This window comes from Euprymna scolopes, chromosome 28 (assembly GCF_053919585.1).
Source record: "Euprymna scolopes isolate OS-2025 chromosome 28, ASM5391958v1, whole genome shotgun sequence".
Lineage (NCBI taxonomy): Eukaryota > Metazoa > Mollusca > Cephalopoda > Sepiida > Sepiolidae > Euprymna > Euprymna scolopes.
This window is the reverse complement of record NC_136509.1, coordinates 92,652,328-92,673,531: the sequence shown is the minus strand read 5'-3', so window position 1 is coordinate 92,673,531 and position 21,204 is coordinate 92,652,328. Positions and strand designations below refer to the sequence as shown.

Sequence of the window (21,204 nt, the reverse complement as noted above, 5' to 3'; positions counted from 1 at the left end):
AAATTTGTTTCCATTGTAACAATCTTTCTAACCAGATTAACTTTTTTTTTTTTTTTTTTTTTTAAATTTAAGCAAAAGTCATTATTTTCTTGCAAAAAAAAATGATGCAAAAAGGTAATCAATTGGTTAGTTTGAATCAAATATCAATATGTCAGATATATTATTGTTTGGGTACTTTAAGCATTCAGTCGACTTAAATTTATATTATTTTTCTGAATTTTTTAGATGAGGATTGATAATTTGGATTATTCAGACTACTGTTCTCATCCTGAGTGTTATTTTCACAATGGTTCTGCAATGACCCATGGCGTAATGGATGACGTACTTGGTAAAATTCAGTTGTAATTGACACTCTTCTGGAGACTGAAGGTTCAATCTTCAGTACAGACGATACTAAGAATACAATTGCAAATTACTTAAGACTTTTTCTGGTCATGTCTGATTGAATGAGAGCGTCAATTAAATAAAGGGTTCCGTTCGAAATTCTATGTAGATTACTGAGTTCAACAAGATACATCTGTAGAAGGCCGCAGGTTACACTTGTTTTTTATCCAGTTTACAACCAGATCTCTGACAATTTCACATCAGCATCTTTCAGTAGGTTACACAAGCAGCCAGAAGATGCCAAAGTGAAGAATGCCAGACAATTAATTCAAAACATGACATTTCGCCTCCCTTTTCCCATGTTAAGAATGGATTTCTATTTAGAAAGCCATTCTTAACATGAGGATAGGGAGAATTTCATGTTGGCATCGCATATTGAAAGTGGTTTTCGATTTGAAAAATTTTTCTCTTCATTTAATGAATGTCATGCTTTCTTTGAAAATGTCTGATAATTGATTGGGTAATTGCTTCAGCATTTTCCAACTGCCTGCGAAACCTGCTAAAACACGTTGACACAAAATTGCTGAAGATTAGGTTGTGAACTGGATAAGTATTGATCACTTTCTATGTTTTATCTCTGTATTTGAAACTAATGTCTAAAATGTCTAATGTTTCCCACTTGGTACAGCTTCATGTCGAAGACCTCGAGAAGGCGTTGGAAATGGAACAAACGGCAAATAAAGAATCCAAAAAGAATCTGGACCAGATCAGCACACAACTCGGGTATTTATCGTGATTTTTAAATTGCGTCATTTACACTATTATATATAACTCGCTGAATTTACTCGGCATCGTCCGGGATATGTGAAAGTCATTTTTGTTTTAATTTTTATTTGTATATACGTTTTTAAACTTAAGTTAAATAACTCCTATTATATTCTTCAATATAAAATATGAGTTATTTCTCTTCTTGAATTTGATTTTTAGGTGATTAAAAACTAGACTTTTTGTCCATTAAAAATAGGCAAAAGTTATAGCCTGTTGACTTAGAATAAGTTACCATAATACTTAGTTCGTTGGACCTTATAACAAATGACTATACAAACTTTTAGCTAGATCGATCTAGTACTTTCCAAAAAACTTCTAGAGTAAATGTGGTATTGTGGTGACTAATCCCTATTAATTCCTAATTGTGAATTGAAAGGATACTATAATGCTTAGTTCGCTGCATCTTATCATTATAAAGGTCCATGCAAAATTTCAGCCAGATTGGCCCAGTAGTTTTTGAGAAAAAGTAGAATGGACAGACATACAAACAGAATAAGAGAAACATGATATAGATTTTTCATATTAGTAGCTTTTTGAACCAAACGAAGTAAAACTTTTAATTAATTCTAGTTAAGTACATTGTTATATTGCCAATAACATGTTATAACAATAATGAATGTAAATTGGCTAATCAGACACAAATTCAAACAGCAATATGAAAAAGATTGTTTTAGTTTTTTTTTTCTCTAATTTATATAATTTACAGAAATTGCAACATCAGATAAGCCAGCTAGTTTCATTTATAAATTGAAAGTTATAGAAATTAAAACATATAAAGGATCATGGTTAAATGGAAAACAGGAGTTATCATTCGTTCCCGGGCAACAGCATACAAAAGCTAACAATAAAATCGATCAGATGAATAAGAAAACAAAAATATGATTATGAATGTCGAACTTGAAAAAGCAAAACCATGACGGAATGAAATGAAGAAAAAATTCTTTCACAAAAGAAAAGAAATCAACATATGCAACAAATTTTGTCAAATGTTTCGACTCATTTAGAGAAAACACAACTTGAATCAGATTTAACTAAAACCAGACAACCCGTGACCCGTTGAATCACCATCAATACGTCATACATATGAAGGTGAGTTTTTTGTCGCACTCACAATGATATTAAAGGTCAACTTTTTCGATTTAAAAATTATTAAAACAAGCCTTTTTAATATACTCGGTCATGGATATGTGAACAATTTTATAAAAGTTAACTAATTTGCATATTCTTTTGAAAAACGGACTTTAATTATTTTTTATCGTTTCTTATTGGATGATTGCTTTCATTTAACTATTACACTTAATTCTATTTATGCATAGTTTCTACATTGTGTATAATTGCATAGAATTTTGGATGAAAAAGTTCGAGCACACACACATATATGCATATACAAAAGTGACCTTGTGTGTGTATGTAGAACGGTCTCTACTAAACTACTATGAATTTTTGGTCTACAGATTTGAAACTTAATAACTTAATAATTAATTAACCTCTGACATTTCAATACACCCTCTATATATATTTTTTTTTTTTTCGTTTTTAGAATCGTTTGAGATGAGGCGTCATAATTTGTACATTCATTCTTTTTGCAGACTGTTATCCTCATCTTCATTGTTTTTGTTGTTTCACCACGTGGAACAGTGGATAAGAGGTATTGAGTCTCTATGGTTCCAGGTGAGCATTGTTTGAAGATAGTGGTTTCAATCCTACCCAAGTAGGCCGGAGGATTAGTTGGCCAAAACATTGTGAGACAACAACAACTATGGAAGGCAGTAATTACTGAGGATACAATTACAAGATTCAGCATGCCTATTCCATCATGGTTAATCACCTGAAGAAGGCCAGAGGATGAGTTGTCAGAAACGTGATGGAATAAAAAAAATCTATGAAGATGAGGGTACCAGTCTGCTAAAAGAATGAATACACAAATTGGCAAACCTAGCTTGTCGATTTGTGTTGTTGAACCACCATCACCTCTTGTTAGATAATGACCGGGCAACGCCGAAAGGTGTGCTGGGTGACGATTATCATTATGATCGTTATTAATATTTGTAAAAAAAAAATGTCAGAAAGAATGTTATCAAAGGGAAATAAATATTTACAGATAAAATTATTGATGCTAAAATGTTTTAATAGAAAGGAATGTTAGTTTTCATAACTAGCACAAACAAAAATGTTTACTTGATGAAAAAGAATGTTAAAGTTGATTTTTTTTTTTTTTTACTATATTCTTATCCATCTGTTGATAGCTCAACTGATAACAACTAGTGCTGGAGCATTAAATGTTTTGGTTTCGATTCTAGCTGATGGAATCCAAGTTATTTTTTTTAACTTTTGAAAGCATCACTTGAACATTAGAAAAATGTTAACTTAGTGAAAAAAGTGCTCGAACATAAACATAACATAATGAGATAACTTGGAAATACACATATCAGAGTCAAGGGTTGGGAGTCTGAAGTTAGCAGATCCAGACGGTAGTCAGAGAGAGAAAGGTGGTCAGTGGACCATAATGGCTCTCTGAGTAGGAGGAAATGTTGATAGTAAAAATTTAGGACCAGCATTGCAACTTTCCAATAGGGGAAACATCAGAAATAAAGCTGCTGTAAATACCACCAAAGTTTCAGGTTGTACGAATCTTTGTTTGCAGCTTTTCTGAGGATCCGTCAAACCAAGACCAAAGATGGACAAGGCATGTTTTGCCATTGGTTGATATAAAACTCCAGAGATTGTTATTTTTCCCTTAATGTTATAATTGTTATCTGTCCTGTTTAGACAATCACTAGACGATCAATCGACACATTGATATCTAGACTACCAAATATATTGACATGTAAATATATATACACATCAATAAATATGCATTTTATATACAACCTCTCTTATGTTATACAGAACCCCACTATATGACATTCTCTGCTGCTGCTGATTGTTGTTGATGAGCATCATCATCATTTTGTATGAATATGAATTGAATGATTATTGTTGCCATTCGTTTCCCCAATATCTTTCTAGTTAAATTTTTTTCTAGGAAAACATTGAGTCTTTAGAAGAGGGGCCACATGAAGGTTGCCAACATCTCGAAGTAAAAGTATTTCTGCGGAACGAACTGGACTCAAACTTGGCACAGCCATGTTGTTAGTGTTATTAAGCACTTAGCCATTGTCATCTCCCAGTGCTGTTGTTGATGATATTGATACCCATTCTCTATCCCCCCTCTTCCTACCGCTTCTCATCTCGTTCACATTTCCTCCAACTATTTAATGTGCAAATAAGCAAGCATGATTATCCAAGTTTTAGTTTATACAGATTTTATTGAAAAGCACTTGAAATGAATTGCCTAGAAACATATTTAACATGTCTTATTATTAAACTTATTTTTACGTCGTAAATTTGTTGAATAATGTATCCGTGTGTCGCTAATGTGTTCAGGTTAAACTTTGAAATTGAACTCAACTTGATACTTTCTATTGATCTGAGCCCAAAATATACTTGGACAAGCTGCCTACTTAGTTGTTCAGGTCACAGCTTGTCCATGAGGTTGGTGCATCAGTTTATTTGTATGAAGAAATATGTTGTCTTCTTTTAAAGTAGAATGAGATTTTCCCCTATACTGTTGATCAAAATAGCTTTCAAACTAAAAGCCAGACAAAATAATATTCAGTTTACTCAGCAAGATGTGGTAAATATTGGTCTGTCTGTTTTTTTTTTTATTACCAATCGATTTATAACTTTATATTTTATCCAGTTTCATATTTTTCTTTGTTATTCAAATTTACAGAAGGGGTGGGGGGGTAGTTTACTCTTTCACTGTTGGTCCTTCCATTTTATACCTGGTGCCAATAAATCTAAAAACAATGTCTTTCTCCACTTTGCCAATTATGACTTTCTGTTTTATTTATAAACTAGCGGGGGGTACCCGGCGTTGCCCGGGTGTTTGTAGGTGCGTGTGTAGGGAGGTGGGTAAGTACTAACCCTGTTTAAATATTATAAAAAAGATGATGTTACAAAAATCGGAAAAAAAATTGCATAAATAACCCTGTCGGATCGAACCTGCAATCTTAAGATAACAACGCTGTGTGTATTGGGGGCGGGGGGAACAAATAAGCGAAGTAATAACCCTGTTTAAATTAAAAGAAAAAAAAACGTTGTCCGGATGTTTAAAAGTGTAAAAGGAAAAAAAAAATAGTTTTGGTCGGAAGGCGGGATTGAACCCTGAAGCCTTGACACGGTGGAAACAAAAGCCAACTACTTAACCATTTCGGCCACGAGTGAGAGTAATTGATTAGCATGTTAAGTTAAGGCTTATAAAGCGAGTGAAAGAGGTTTTATTGACAGGTAGACGCTAAATGAAGTCATCGCGAGAGCGTTACGATGATGTGGCAGTATTTTTAGTTTTTGCTTCCCCAAGATGATGGTTTGGGGGGGGGCAGCTCCCCATTTAAAGGGGATTGTCCAAATCGAGTAGCAGTTGTTTGATATAAGGAGAAACTCCACATTGATCAAAAGCTGATTGCTTTCTGGACGTTTCAGCGCGGAAGCCGAGAACACGAGCTGAGCCGTTTGAATTTTGTTTCACTGTATTTATACTAAAAAGCCAAACAAACAGAGCGAAATAGCGCGAATCTTATAAAAGTCGATGTAAATAAATGTAGACACGCATTCGCAAATCGTAGATATTATTATTTAGACGGTATATAAAAAGTTCTAAGATATAGTAAGCCCGTCGAAAATGCTGGCTAAAAAAGCCTTTGCGAGACATACATTTTGCTTTTTATATATATAGATGCTTTTTTTTTCATTTTCTCTTTCATTCATAAATTTATATATAGATAAACATTAACATTTTTTCTTATTTCAATACAAATTTATTTATCTTTTAAATGTGATCACAAAGAAAGGAAAAGAAGGAAGAAATCAATCTACATTTCACTTACAAGTTAGAAATAAATTGCAACTTATTGAAAATTAAGTCATTCCATTTAAAGAAATGTGTAGTAGTCGATGTTTACACATCGGTGTACAAAATCAAAATGCGTAAACGCATTTGTGAGCATGTTGTTTGCTTGTATTCTATCCTGAATAAAAACAATTATATTATGGACTAATCAGAAGACTTTCTAAATTTATTTGAAATGGTCTTTCTGGGAGCCACTTAAATCCTTTAAAAAGCCAAATTTTTCTTCAATAAACCAGTGGCACCCAGTTGACCCGAGTCTACAGATCAGTGTCACTAGGCACCCCACTGTGGGTGCTTATCTCTACAACATCTCTTTCTGCTCATACACACACACACAAACATTAACATACACACGCAACTCATTGACTTATCATCTGGCAATCTTTATAAACTTTATTCATTGAAATATATCGAATCTTTCTCAATGACTTTTACTAATACAAAATCAAATGAACATTAACTCTTATAAACAATTTTCAATGAATTATAATTTACTAGCATTTCAGCCCGGCGTTGCCCGGGAGTTTGGATGTGTCTGTTGAACAAAAAAAAATGTGGTAGTAGGAAGGCAGGCTCGAACCATTACTGCGAAGGAGGAAAAGAACGGGGTAAAAACCTGACGTTTATGCTGTTACAACCACCGCCAAACCGGAAGCGACATTTTTTTAAATTAAGGCTAGACAATCTAAACGAGAGGATAACTTTAAAAAATATCGGCGAAAAAAGTAACCCCCCCCCCTGTAAAAAAGTGCCTAGTTGAAGGTGAAGATATTAATGTTTTTAGCCAATTTTTTGATATTTGTCGTATGAAAGGTCGAACTTAAAAACGATACTGATCTTGGTGAAATCCGTCGCCTCTGTCGAACATTTTAGGCAGACATGCAAACATACATACATGCATTTATATATTGGTAATTAAAAATTTTCGCCCCAAACCGATGAAAAAGCTTGCCCTATCTCTGAATACCCTTTATGTCAAATTTTAAATGTTTAGACCAGAAATTGTTTGAATAATTTGGAAGAGACCGCAGAGGTCAATTTTTTTTTTTTTACTTTGACCCCTTTTTTGACCTCTTAACATTTATTGTGTTGGGCTCAAATCAAGTTATTAAGTTAGATACATATCCAAGGAACCTATATCTAAAATTTCAAGCGTTTAGACCCCCAAACTGTCGGGGGAGTTTGGTAGAGTTCTCAAAGGTCAAATCGTTGAACTTTGACCTCTTACCATCCAAATTTCTGGCCGAAAACCGATCACATCGATTTTTCCAGATCTCAGTACCCTGTATATTAAATTTCGAGTCTATAGACTAAAAATTGACAGAGTTATTGCGAAGGGAAATGTACACACACACAGACACACATACACGTTCACTTTCATATATATATATATATATATATATATATATATATATATATATATATATATATATATATAGAGAGAGAGAGAGAGAGAGAGAGAGAGAGAGAGAGAGAGATTGTATTGAGCAGTTTTGAATACGATTTTCCTGACCTCTGAAAGTTACGGCTCTTAATCGATTCACACTTCTCCAATGTCTCAGCTAATGAATCCCCTTTGGTTTTTACAAACACTCTAAAAAATATTCACGAACATTTTATGTTTTTCCTATTGCTGTAAACTTCCATTTTAAACATATATAAATTATCTCTTTTATGAATGTATGCTTTCTGAATTCATTATTTTGTGTTGTTTACCGTATGACAATGTCTCCCGTTTTTCTCACATTTGATTATAAAACCTGCAACTTTTTTCACTGAAAATATTTCTCTGAATCTGGCTCATTCTAAAATACTTGTCCCTTTACCAAACACTCTTAAAGTAATATCTTAAAAAAGAACATTTGAACGCAAATGCTAAATATTTATACAGGAACTAAAACAATATTTTGAAACAATTATTTGTCATATTAAAAGTAAAACAATTATTGAATTAAAAAAACAATAACAAATAAATAAGAGTTAATTAATGATCAATAAGTTCCTTTTGATCATGAAAGTTTGTTTTTTTAAGACACTTTCATATTACGGATGAAATGGAGAGAAAAAGAGAGGTTTATTATTACAAAGTTTTCAACTTTAAAAATCTCTGATAACAAAACTCAATCTGTTCTGATTTATATAAATGCTTCTAGTGCTTGTCCATAACTCAAAAAAAAAAACACATAAAAATAAATCTCTAAGATCTACGTATCTGTGATGGAAAGAAAATAGCATACACAAAAATCATATATATTGATCAGGTAGTTTTCTTTTTATAATAAAAATCATTTTTAAGCGATTAATGAGAATTCATAGGTATTACGATGATGTCCAAGGCTGTTATTTCTAAATAGCTATCTAAGGGGAAGTGAATTAGTGATGACTTTCAAAATGGCGTCGCAGGATTGTCAATAATCATTTAGCCATAAAATTTAATAGTATTTTTTCTTTTTTTTAATAAAACTTCTTGCTCAATTGGCATGTTTTTTTTTTGTGTACACTATTTTCTTTCTGTCACGGATACATACATCATAAAAATTTCTCTTTCTTTTTTTTGGGGCTGGGGGAGTTCTGGACAAGTGCCATACTTTCTCACTTGATTGGAACAAGGTATGTCAGGCTAGTAGTCGCTTTGTTGCTGTCAGGCTGAGGTATGGTTCTATTTAATCTTTGGACGTCCACCCTCCCAGGCTTTACCTTCTCTTTAAGAAGGGTTAATTTATTGCTGAAGCGGCCAGACCGGGTAATGCTGACAAGTCTGCTCAGGCATTTATTTTAGATCATGTTACATTTCTCTAAGTGCGTTGGCTTTTCAAAACTCCACCTGACCTTGTGTCTTGCCTCCTGCTAAGAAGGTAAATAGTACTTCTTTTTCTTTTTACATGGAAATCACCACTTATCAAGGTCTGAAGGCTACTCAAGGATAAGGGTTAATGAGTGCCGTCTAATGATTGGTAATGTTGGGAATTGGGTAGAATTTTATTGAAGAAGATGGTTCAACAAGAACTTGTTTACATTGGACTTGAAAACGACCATGTTGTAGTATAGAGTTCCACAGGTGGGCAGTTCTAGGAAAGAAGTTTTACTTGTAGAATTTGCTTTTAGATTTCGACACAGATAGGTAGGGGAAATTGTTGTATGAAACTTTTCTTATGACATTACGAATACAAATGCTAAAAAAAATAAATTTTGATTTATTTTTTTTTTTCATAATGCTTTATGGTTCCTTTCTCAGACTTTTTTTTTTACATAGAAATCACCACTTATCAAGGCCTGGGAGCTCCTGGAGGATAAGAGTTAATGAGTGTACAGTAGTCAATGGGACAATATCTAAGTAATCGTTAGTAGTGGAAATTTGGTAAATTGGATTATTTAAGAGGAACGACTCATCAAGAACTTGTTTACATTGGACTTGAAGACAACCATACTGTAGTCAGTTGGAAAGCAGACAAACAGAAGAGAAATCCACAAGCGTGCAGTTCTAAGAAAGAAGAGTGAAGGAAATTATTGATAGTGGTTTCAGCTAGACAAGTGTTCTTCGTGAAAGTTTTGTGAGGGGGGGGGACCATGCATTGGAGCCTAGACTAGCACTTGCCATGAAAATAATGATAAAGCAGAGACAGGCTCGCAACGTCTCTTTTGTGGGAAAGAGGTTGTAGGGAAGAGAAAAGGGCATCCTCCACTAGGCTACTAATGAAGCGGAGAATGAGAAAGTAGGAGGAATAAAGTTAGTTAGAGGGGGAGAGAAAATTTGAGGGTGGGAGCGTATTGGATACATTTAACTTTTATACAGCTAATAGACATTTTATTTTTATTATTTTTTTATCAATAACTATACAATACATTCAGATTTCGGTTACATAAATTAGAGTTCAATGAGTTTTTGAATCCGTTCAGTGGCATTTTCTTTTTTATCAATATGTAATATATTTTCATTCCCAAACCCTTAACCCCATTTTTTTTCTATTTTTTAAGCAATTATATATATATATATATATATATATATATATATATATACTAGCAAAAGTACCCGTCGTTGACTGGGTTCAAAAACAGCCTACAGAAAATGGACTCTGATTTATGAAAGTATGATAGGTTATGAAAAGGAAGGGTTGTACAGAGATAGCTTCGAATTTGGGGGTGTCAAAACCAAAGCAAAATATGATGAAAGTAAAAATAAAATAGATAACCCCCATAATTTATTATACCATACCTGTTCACACTGAAACACATATTACAATATTCTGTGGATCTATATTAAAAAACCTTGTTAAACTTTGTGACATATTTCCATTCTATGGAGGTCAGGCGCGAACGAACACCCCATAATTTTATTATACCATATTTCTTCAAACTGAAACATAATTATCAAAGTATACTTATGCAGATAGATATGAAAAGTCTTTATTAAAGTTTGTGCCTATTTCCATTCTATGGAGGCCAGGCGCGAACGCAGACCCCACAATTTTATTATACTATTCCTATTTAAGTTAAAACATACTTATCAAAGTATTATGTACATCTATATCAAAAACACTTGTAAACGTTTTTTTTAATTTTTTATTTCCATACTTTGTGGACCAGGCACGTATGCAGACCCCACAATTTTAATGAATCATCATTATGCCAGATCAAACATACCCGTTCCTGTGTCTCGATACATCTTCTATCATTATATGTGATCAGTTTTCTATAATAGTCAACCATATAGGAGCCTATTCGTGACCAGACACACACACACACAGGCGTTCAGCTTTATATTATAGATATATATACACTTGTGCCCGATATTATTCATATACCTCGGATCTTTGAGATTTCTATAAGAATATTGCTCAAACCAGGAGGTAGACAATATTAAAGGGATTTCAAACAATAAATCAAGCATAAGCATTTAATTTAAACTCAACAAATAAATAAATTATGCAAGTTTGAAACATTATACAAAGAAAAACAATAATGGCACTAGTTCAAAATTATTCATACCTCTCTTACTAATAGTCAATAGCATGCCCTTTATTCTTAATAACTGCCTGTAACCGTTTTGGATATTTATCAACAAGGTTTTTACAAGCATCAGCACTGATTTTTGACCATTCTTCAATGCAGTAGTTCTCCAAATCCCTCAAATTTCTAGGTTTCCGCTTTTTAACCTCAGTTTTCAATATGTGCCAGAGGTTTTCGATAGGGTTCAGGTCGGGACTCTGGCTAGGCCATTCCAAAACATTAATTTGATTATCCTCAAACCATTTCTTGACTATTTTGGCAGTATGTTTTGGATCATTATCCTGTTGAAGAACCCAGTTTGGTCCTAAATGGAGCTTCTCCGCATCCTGTCTAATGTTTTTCTGGAGTATCTCCAAATATTGCTCCTTCTTCATGGTTCCATCTATCTTGACCAAACTACCTGGACCACTAGCCGAAAAGGAGCCCCAAAACATTAGGCTACCACCACCATGTTTCACCGTGGGTATGGTGTTCTTTGGATTGTAAGCTTCTCCTTTCTTCCTCCAAACGTAAGAAGCATCCATATGGCCAAACAATTCAATTTTTGTTTCGTCAGTCCACAAAATACTTGAGAAAACGGACTCTGGAGAATTCACATGGGTCCTAGCAAACTTTAGACGTGCTGCAAGGTGTTTTCCGGTGTGCAATGGAGTCCTTCTTGGTCTTCTTCCTTTCAGACCATTTTCATGCAGAGTCCTTTGCAATGTTTGCCTTGATATTTTTATGCCAGAAGACTCCAGATTTTCTAAAATGTCTTTAGTAGTGGTGGTTGGATTTGCATTAACACTTCTTACAATATTCCTGGTGGCTCTAGCAGACAGTTTCCTTTTCCTTCCTCTACCAATCAAGTTGTTTGTTGTGTGGTGGCTCTGGAATTTTTTGATGATGCTCTGTACTGTTGCTGTAGGGACCTCAAATTTCTTGGAAATTGACTTGTAACCTAAACCATCCTTATGTGAATTCACAATTTTAGTCGTAAGATAATTACTAAGCTCTTTTTTCTTCCCCATTCTAATAATTTTTATTCTTTTATTGGTTTTCAGTTGATATCATTTTAATTTCTGAAAAATGCAAAAAACGAAATGAAATTAATCAAAGGTTGTATAAAAGCATTCAAAATAAGAATCAAACAGGAAACAAACAGTCAGAAACTCGATTAATACTGAAAAAATAAGGGGGTATGATTATTTTTGAACATTGCAGATTTTATAAATAGCTGTATATTTCTTTTATTACAAGTATCCCGAGATTTTAAAATGACGAAAATGATCAGAAGAGGTTTATTAAGAATATGTATCAATATGGACGTAAACAATAAATTCTTACAAAGTTACACCTAATAAACTCAATTTTCAAGGGGGGGGGTATGAATAATATCGGGCACAAGTGTATATACGAGGTGCCTTCAATAAGTTTCCAGACGTTTTTCGTATGAGTACTTTTATTGATAGTGCACATATGAAACACTAATCCCCTTCAAAGTAATCCCCTCCTGCTGCAATGCGCTTGTTGTACCATTCCAATAACTTCTGGAAGATCCCATGGAAGCCCTCCTGTGTGAGCATGTCAATGACCCTCGTCACAGCCTCTTTCATCTCCTCAATTGTCTCCTAACGACAACCTCTAAGGTTTTCCTTGAGCTTAGGGAATAACCAAAAACACAGGGAGAAAAATCTGAATTATATGGAGTGTGAGGAACTGTCTTGATGCCCATCTTGGTCATGGCAACGTCTTTCTTTTTTGATCTTCTTTGAGCACCCTTGGGACAAACTTTGCACAAATCTTCCACATCTTCAATTCCTCATACAGTTCCCACACTGACAACAAACTATGCACTTATTGTCTCTATAGACTCACAACGGTCCTTATCCATGAAATTCTTTATTTGGCCAATCAACTCTTGTGAGCTGACTTTCTTACTCCTCCCACAAATCTCATCGTCCGTCACAGACATTCATTGCTGTATCGTGTTATTAGCAAAATAATAATGTACTTCACTATGTTATTTTTTGAAAATAATAGATAACTGTTAAAATAAAACGTTTTTAAATAATCATCTAAAATAAAAATCAGCACGGGGCATAACTCATTGTAAACTAATATAATCGAAGTTGTCTATCTTATGTGCAAACAAATAAGAATAAAAACCTAACTTTTAGTTCAGTGCATCCCGGGCAACGCCAGGTAGGTGAGCTAGTTTAAAAGAAAAAAAAATAATGAAATATCAGAAAATTGAGTGGATCGAATGGTCGGAAGTTCTGGTTACTAAATAAACATGATTTCTTGTCGAAACATCTGGAAGAGGCGGACTTGTAAGCGGCCATCTTTATTTCATCAGTCGTAGCAAATCTCATTTTATATGCTATTCTCTCGTTAGAATCTCATTTGTAGAGTCGTTATTCCCAGAGGAAAATTGAATTTACAAAATGGTGAAACTAAAGATGATCTAATTATTCTGATTATCTTTTTTCATTATTCATTCCAGAGAATTACAGACGACATACGAAGAGGAGAAAGCCATGTCGTACAAATACCAAAATGACATGCTAAGGTTTGAATGATTAATTAATTCATTCTTATTCGACATTCATTAGAGTTTGGCTGTCTTTATATTTTACATTTGTTTAAATTTTGCATATATTTTTTTTAATTTTGGATATTTAAAATGTTTCTTATTTTTTTAATTTGGAATATTGTTTTTAATTTTTGATATTTTTTAATTTTAAATAATTTTTTTAATTTTGAATATTGTTTTTAATTTTGAATATTTTTAAATCTTGCATATTTTTAAATCTTGCATATTTTAAAATTTTACAATAAAGCAGCTTTTATCTTGGAAAATGTTTTTTTTTTTATATTTTGAATAAATTTTTCGTAATTGTTTTTTTTTTTTTGTCTTTTTGCAAAACACATTATTAGGATTATTTATGTTTCTGTTCTCATCCTGATTGTTATTTTCATAACATTTCGGTTGATGTAACCTCCAACCTTCTTTATATCATTTTATTGCAACATATGGCATGACCAAGCTGACACTACGGTTCTCATTAGATCACGAATGTTAACCCTGGTCAGTAGCAGATGGGTGACTATTTGGTATGTGGTCCTGGATATTACCTAAAACTATATCCGATGGTGAGGCCCCACCTTGCGGGCTTTGGGGAGTGTGGAGCCACCCTTTAATTGCCATTGCTCCCAGGTCCACTCTGACCCGGAGTAGTAGTACCTGTTAGGGTCACAACTATGGGTTAAATAGAATCTGATTTAAAAAAATATATATACTCCATTAAAAATCGTTCCTCAAAATAACTAGATTCGGCATTAAATAACCTGAAAAAGGTTGATATGCTGTAAAACAACCAACCAACTATTTGGTATGTAGTAGGATGGCGGCAACATCCCTGCAAAAAACTAAAATCGTCAAATTCATTTTTCATGACCGAGATACACATGCAACTGAGAAATGCTTGTGAATTAAATAGAAACGTCCATCTTTACGGAGAATGTTAGTTCAATCCATCCAGGATGAATGCTACACCATGGCAACAATCTCCTTCAGGTGCATCTTTTCAAAGTTGATGATCTTTCTTTTAAACTCAGGAACCCAAACCGACCTTTTAGTTAGCGCTTCTATTTCGTTATGGATGTTTATGAACAACACACGCACCAGGTTTAACACACACCAGGTTTAATTCAAAGTGCTGTACAATGCAATTGAAGAAGATCAGAGGTTACATCAGCTGAAACATAATGCTAATAGTCTTTAGTCAGACACATACAAATAAACAAACAATTACCTTTCATTAATATACTAGCACACCTCCCCGCATTGCCCCGGAATTAGGGTGAAAAATAGGGTCTAACGTATGATAAAAGTAACAGCCAATTCATTATTGTCATCAATGCAAGTTAAGCATTACATAAAATGTAAAGTAAGAAATGAATAAATGCAAAGTTTTTATCACAAAAAAAAAAAAGATCCTACAACTGTAAAACAGCAAATGGTTTTAACAAATCGAAAAGTTAATTATTTAAAAAATACTAATAAAAAAAAACTGAAATGTTTATTACTATTTGCAAATATGTTCTTCGCTAAGATATTCTTTTATTTTGTGTTTTATGAAACTAAGAAAATTTATTTTTCAAAAATGAATTTTGGTTTCTTTAGGGTTTAATAGATTTTAATTATTTTTTACCTAACCGATAACTATCCCTAGCGACCTCAAATGGTTTTTTTAATGGTTTCTTTAGATTCTATGAAAAATTTAATCCTTATTGAAGCTTATTTGAATGTTCTACTTGTCAACATGTAGATTCTATATAACACACAAACATTTTATTTTATATATATAAATAGAAAATATATTTGTTAGAAAGCAAAAACATTTCTTCAAGATTTTCTGATGTGAAATTCGGTTTGCATTAAAATATATCATGAAAATTTTGTTCTCGAAATATATGCTTGAAACCTATGCAAAATACATTTCTCATCATTAAAAAAATGGCCAAATATGAACAGAAAATTTTTATTTTACTTGCCATAATAAATAATGTCGATGTCAATTATGCCATTCACAAATTCAAGAAATAATTAGGAAATTAATGTTGAATGTTTAAATGTTTATTATAAAGACTTTTTTGTGTCTGTTTTCATCTTTTTTTTTTTTTTTTTTTTTTTAAGACTTCAAGAAGAATTATCAAGCACTCAAAATAAACTGACCTCTGATACCAACGACAAGAAATCAGTGATCCAAACAATGTCGAAAGATTTAGAAATACAGGTGCACAATTTCAATAAAGTTAAGGATGAACTGTGCAAGGTCAGTTCTTCATCAGGTTTTTTTCCAACCTTTTTTTAACCAAATTACTAATCAGAATTCGAAAGCCAAAATATTTGTGTCTGTTTGGAACACATCTCTCTGTATGGCACTGGAACTTGGTCCCCATACAATTCTGATATTCAATGGCTTATGTGCAAATATAGCGCCATGATCAAGTGTATGCAAACTGGAGAAAACAATCCCATTAGTTGTACTTCCTCACAAACTTGGTATTGGTGAGATTGCAGATCATTTAGGAGCTCAGCGTTTCAAATGGTTCAGCCATGTTTAGCATGCCAACGTTAGCATCAACTTCATAACATGTCTGGATATTCTGAGCACTAGTGAGTGTGGTAGACCAAGAAAGCCTGGTTCTAGTGCATTATACCTTGAAGTTGTGAGTTCATTTTCTGATGAACGAATATAAGCAAAAAAAAAAAACTGATAGAAAACCTTAAAAAAATAAACATAAAATGCAGAATATTTGTTGTTTGTTTCAATGAAGCCAACAAAGAATTCCCAGAACATTACTGAAACTATAAAAAAGAATTCCTTAAGAAAGTCATAAAATAAAACAACTGCAACGTTGCGAAAATGAAAACAACCAAGATGAAGAAAACAATGGATTCTATCTGCCTCGATAATTTTTTTCAGTAACAAACATTTTGTGAGATGATAAAATTTTCCAAAATATATATATTGTTGATGTATTATAATATAGTCTAAATTGTTATGAATAATAAAGTCAGTGAAGCTTCTAGCTTTGTTCAAATAAATTCAAGATGACTTTATATGATCGTTCCCTCATTGGATCGGATACATTTTGGGGGAGATTTTCCTCGTAAATTTTTAGTAAACGTTTTGAAATTTTGGAATTTCTGTTCTCCTCATCTGAAGTATTTTTCTCCTTTTTTTTTTATTTTGTTTGTTTGTGGCAATTTTTAATGATATCTGTTTGTCTCTGATGAGTTGTATGATGGCACAATGAACCATATTTTTCATAAGTGCAATGAAATATGTGTAAGACATTTATGGGAAAATATAGGCATTTGCTTGATGTAAAATTATTAAAAATAATGTTGTCCGATTGTGGACTAACTTTGCTTTTTGGTCATTGCAATGTAACTTGCCAGTATGTATATATGTGTACATATATATATGCTCCCCATCTTGGGTTGAGCTTATTGGTGAGTGAAATAACAAGCTACCACTAGCTTATAATGCAATGCTCTTTGTGTAAACAAATGGAGCTTAAGTGTTTGGACAATGGTCGATCATTGTAATTTCACCTGCTTACTTAACAGCAGCCAAAATAGTGGAATGGTTAGAAACGCCAACTGTCATCTAGGCAGTCGAGTTTTGATCTAAGGTTGAGGCAGTTGCTAGTCTAGTTGCACTGAAAAGCTGTAATCCAGCAGAATGAAACAGTCTGTATTGTTTTGTTGTATTACAACTCATTAATATGACTAAACTTTCCCTAGCCGGGGATTGAACCTACAGTCATCACATTGATAATCAGCAGTTCTAACCATTCTCCAAGTTCCAAATATCAAGTTTTCTCAGTTGGTCATTTATTACTTTTCAAACGGTATCCGTTACAATATTGTTTCGTATTGCGACTAAAAAGTCTGCAAAATTATGTTATTGCTGCATATTTAGTCACATACTCTTCAGATGTTTATCTTTTTTATAAAAAAAAACTTATAAAAACATCATTTTGGACAACTTACATGGTTCACGTAACTGACACACTCTGCCGTTCATTTTCAGTTACCAGTTGAGTCGTAGAAAATTTATATAAAAATGATCTTTTTCATTATAAAAAAAGACTATTTATGAGAAAGATTTTTTAACCCATATACAAACCGAATACATTTCAAGCAAATGATTAACTATATATATATTGTTTATTTGCATTTTAATGACTAAAAGAAAGAATCAATCCACAATCCGAATTTTTATTTATTTTGGGAGGAGAATAAAAAAAAATAAAAATAAATGATAAATAAACAAACAAAATTATGATAGTGGACTGATTCTTTGTTTTGGTCATTGGAATGCAACCAAGCAATATGAATGCTCTGAAGCCAGAAATACTAAAAATTTCATTAAGATCAGATGATTATCGAATAATTGTAAAAATAGCAACAGTAGCCTATTCTATCCATCCTGATAATTTTTCTCAGTAGCATACACTTTGTGAGATTCACCGTTTATATTCAACTAGCCAGGGTGCCCGACATTGCCTGGACGTTTGGAGGTGTGTGTTGAACAAAAAAAAAAAAAGTGTTGTAGGCAGGCAGGTTCGAACCCATGATGCAAAGGCGGAAAAGAAAATAGAGGTGTGTGTAAGGGTGTTGGTTGAGCAAAAAAAAAAACCTGTAATGCACCAGAGGAAAAAGAACAAACTGTCTTACCGATGTGCGTACCATGGTTGTGACATCACGCGCGGTCGAAATAATACCTTTTAAGTGACATCATGAATGCGAGGGTTGGATGATTTGCAAAAAATGTTAGCGAAAAAATCGACCCTCCCTGTGGAAAACTGCCCAGTTAAGGGTGAAGGAATTAATGTTTTTAGCCAATTTTTCAATAGTTGTCGTCCAAAGGGTCAATCTTCAAAATGCTACCAATCTCATGAAAATCCATCCTGGAAAGTTTTTGCGAGTCATACAAACATACATACATACATACATACATACATAGATTTAAACAGACAAGTGAAATTTATATTATAGATGGATAATCAACAGATGTTATTATCCAATGAAAATGCTGCATTTCTTACAAGAGAAATAATACAGAGTAAATGACAATTAAAATCTGCAAAGATAGAAACAGACGATATTGAGGAAAAAAGAGCAGGAATTCAACTTTTCAATGTATTTATTGTGGCTTTTTATCTCATTTGTTGTTGCAGAGCAAAAAACGATTAGCATTCCTAGAAGAAATGTACAATGGTTGCATGAGAGAAATAGAAGTTTTGATCCAAAATTTTCAAAGCCAACCAAGTAAGGCCTCCACTGATGGCACAACCAGGTATTCCAGTTCAGGTAAATGTTTTCATTTTTTTGTTTGTTTACTAGGGAGTCACCATTGAAGGAAACTGAGATTTAATTATTTGTCCAAACTCCTTCTTTCCAACTCCTGACTACAACTGTAATTTTCACTGACTGTTCTCTCTCTCTCTCTCTCTCTCTCTCTCTCTCTCTCTCTCTCTCTCTCTCTCTCTCTCTCTCTCTCTGTTGTCCAAAAAAGAAAACTGCCCTGTGCTTTCCACTTCATTCTTTTTCACAGCAATCATTGTCCTCATGTGCAAATTAATGCCATATGTATATTAATAACCCATCTATAGATGAAAGTTTTACTTTTCTCTTTCCTTTCTTGATTCCGTCAGCCGACAGGATAAACAGAAACACCGTCACTTGTGCAAATCACGTGTTGTATTACGTTAGCGACAACCATCTATCAAGTCCCAAGGGCCATTCAAGGATAAGAGTTAATGAGTGTTGGGTAGACTGTGAGATAACACTTTGATGATCAGTAATGGTGGAACTTGGCTAGGGTTTGATTATTTAAGAAGACAATTCAATAAGAACTTGTCTACATTAGGTTTGAAAATTACCATGTTATAGTCAGCTGGAAAGCAGACCTACAGTATTGTGTTCCACAGACGGACAGTTCTAAGAAAGAAACTTTATTTATGGAATTTTTGTTTACTTTTAGGCATTCATAGAGAGTAGGGGGAATTATTGACAGTTGTTGTAGTTAAATGAGTATTTGTTGTGAATGTTTTGTAGGGGAGGGGCAATAGATTGAAGCTCAGTTGAGCAACTGCCATGAAAATAACGATAAAGCAACAATAGACTCACAATGTTTTTTATGAGAAAGAGGAAGTAAGGAGACGAAAAGGCTCTTGCCCACTAGATTTTGGAGACAGTTTTGTATCCTGTTGAGCAGCTCTTACCCAGATGTGGCAGATATATGGTTATAATACTTTTCAAATATTAACAATTATTTTTATATCTGTAGACATTAGTGTTTCGTGCTTATTGTCCCCCAATTTATCGGCGAGAGACCTATGTTTTCAGTGGTATCGGTGCGTCCATTTGTGCTTCCCTCATGCGTCCGTTATTCCGGATGATTGCCAGATAACCATCCATTAGTTTTTCCTGAAATTTTGCCACAAATTGTATTTCATTAAATAAATGTGCACAGTAAAAAAAATTTTTTTGCTAAAAATTCCCGTTGCATCCCCATTATAATCTTCTCCTGATCATAGTGGAGCAATACTATGTTTAGCCAATCTGTAGAACTTTCTTTATCGAAATAGTCCTGAGTGAAAGTTCTTGGTGTATTTTTGGAGACTCTTTTGGGCTATTTCAGTAGCAATCTTGTTTTCTGATTCTGCCTTATTTGTAAGACAGTCTTGTCCAAAATATTTGCCAAGTTTTGTGATGGAGGTTGTTCTGCTGGCTCTTGTTTCACGATGCTGATGTACCATTTTAAGGTTTGGATTTTGGCATCTCATCAGATGTTGTCCAGTGCTTACGATAGTCGCACGCAGCTGATGGTCAATTTCTGAGACTCATGCCTTCCACTCGTCTAGGCAGATATAGGTTTCTGTATATTCTGTACAGTGTTAACATTTTCTGCATTTTAGTGTCTAGTCTGCTTATGTCTTTTTGACAAAGCTATATTTTATCATAGGCATGGCTAGTTTTTCGAACAAGTAGAATTTTGAAACAAAAAATAATTTCAACTTGCTACAGACATGCAAAAGCGTATTTTTTTTAAATTTAAAAAATTTTTTAAAAGTATGATCTTTAAAAAATGAGAAACAAGTGAGGAAAGCAATTCTTGCAAAGCAGTGTAATTGTTAAACAAAATGTTTTTTTTCTTATAAACTTTAAAAAAATAAGGTACAAAATTTTATTTGAAATTTTTCAATTTTCAAAATGCACTTATATAACAAAGTAAAATATAAAAATTCAGTTTAAATTGAATCTAAAAATTACCTTTTTATGTTGTGTACATTTTCTTGCACTTTCTAACAAATTTAGTCTAAAATTATATATCTATATCATTAATTATATCATTAATATTATCATTAACTGCTAAATAATACAAAAATGTAATTAAAGAATGGTGGAGAAGCAGCACATATGACGTACAATGATCACCTGCTAAACAAATCTAGTATAGAATCTAACACAACATGGGAACCTTTAATTCGAATCTCTCGACTGGTATTTATCGTGACACCCTGCA

At 33.2% G+C, this 21,204-nt stretch overlaps 1 protein-coding gene across 2 annotated transcripts in view; it reads left to right on the top strand.

Moving 5' to 3' along the window:
• The window catches only part of LOC145249736 (coiled-coil domain-containing protein 171-like), a 282,316-nt gene that overhangs the window by 76,156 nt on the left and 184,956 nt on the right, over window positions 1–21,204 (top strand). For both annotated transcript variants that reach the window (XM_080111637.1, XM_080111638.1), the window contains 4 exons: window positions 1,013–1,107; window positions 13,599–13,664; window positions 15,795–15,933; window positions 18,854–18,986. In XM_080111637.1, coding sequence (XP_079967763.1) covers window positions 1,013–1,107; window positions 13,599–13,664; window positions 15,795–15,933; window positions 18,854–18,986 — 433 coding nt within the window. The remainder of the gene's footprint in view (window positions 1–1,012; window positions 1,108–13,598; window positions 13,665–15,794; window positions 15,934–18,853; window positions 18,987–21,204) is intronic.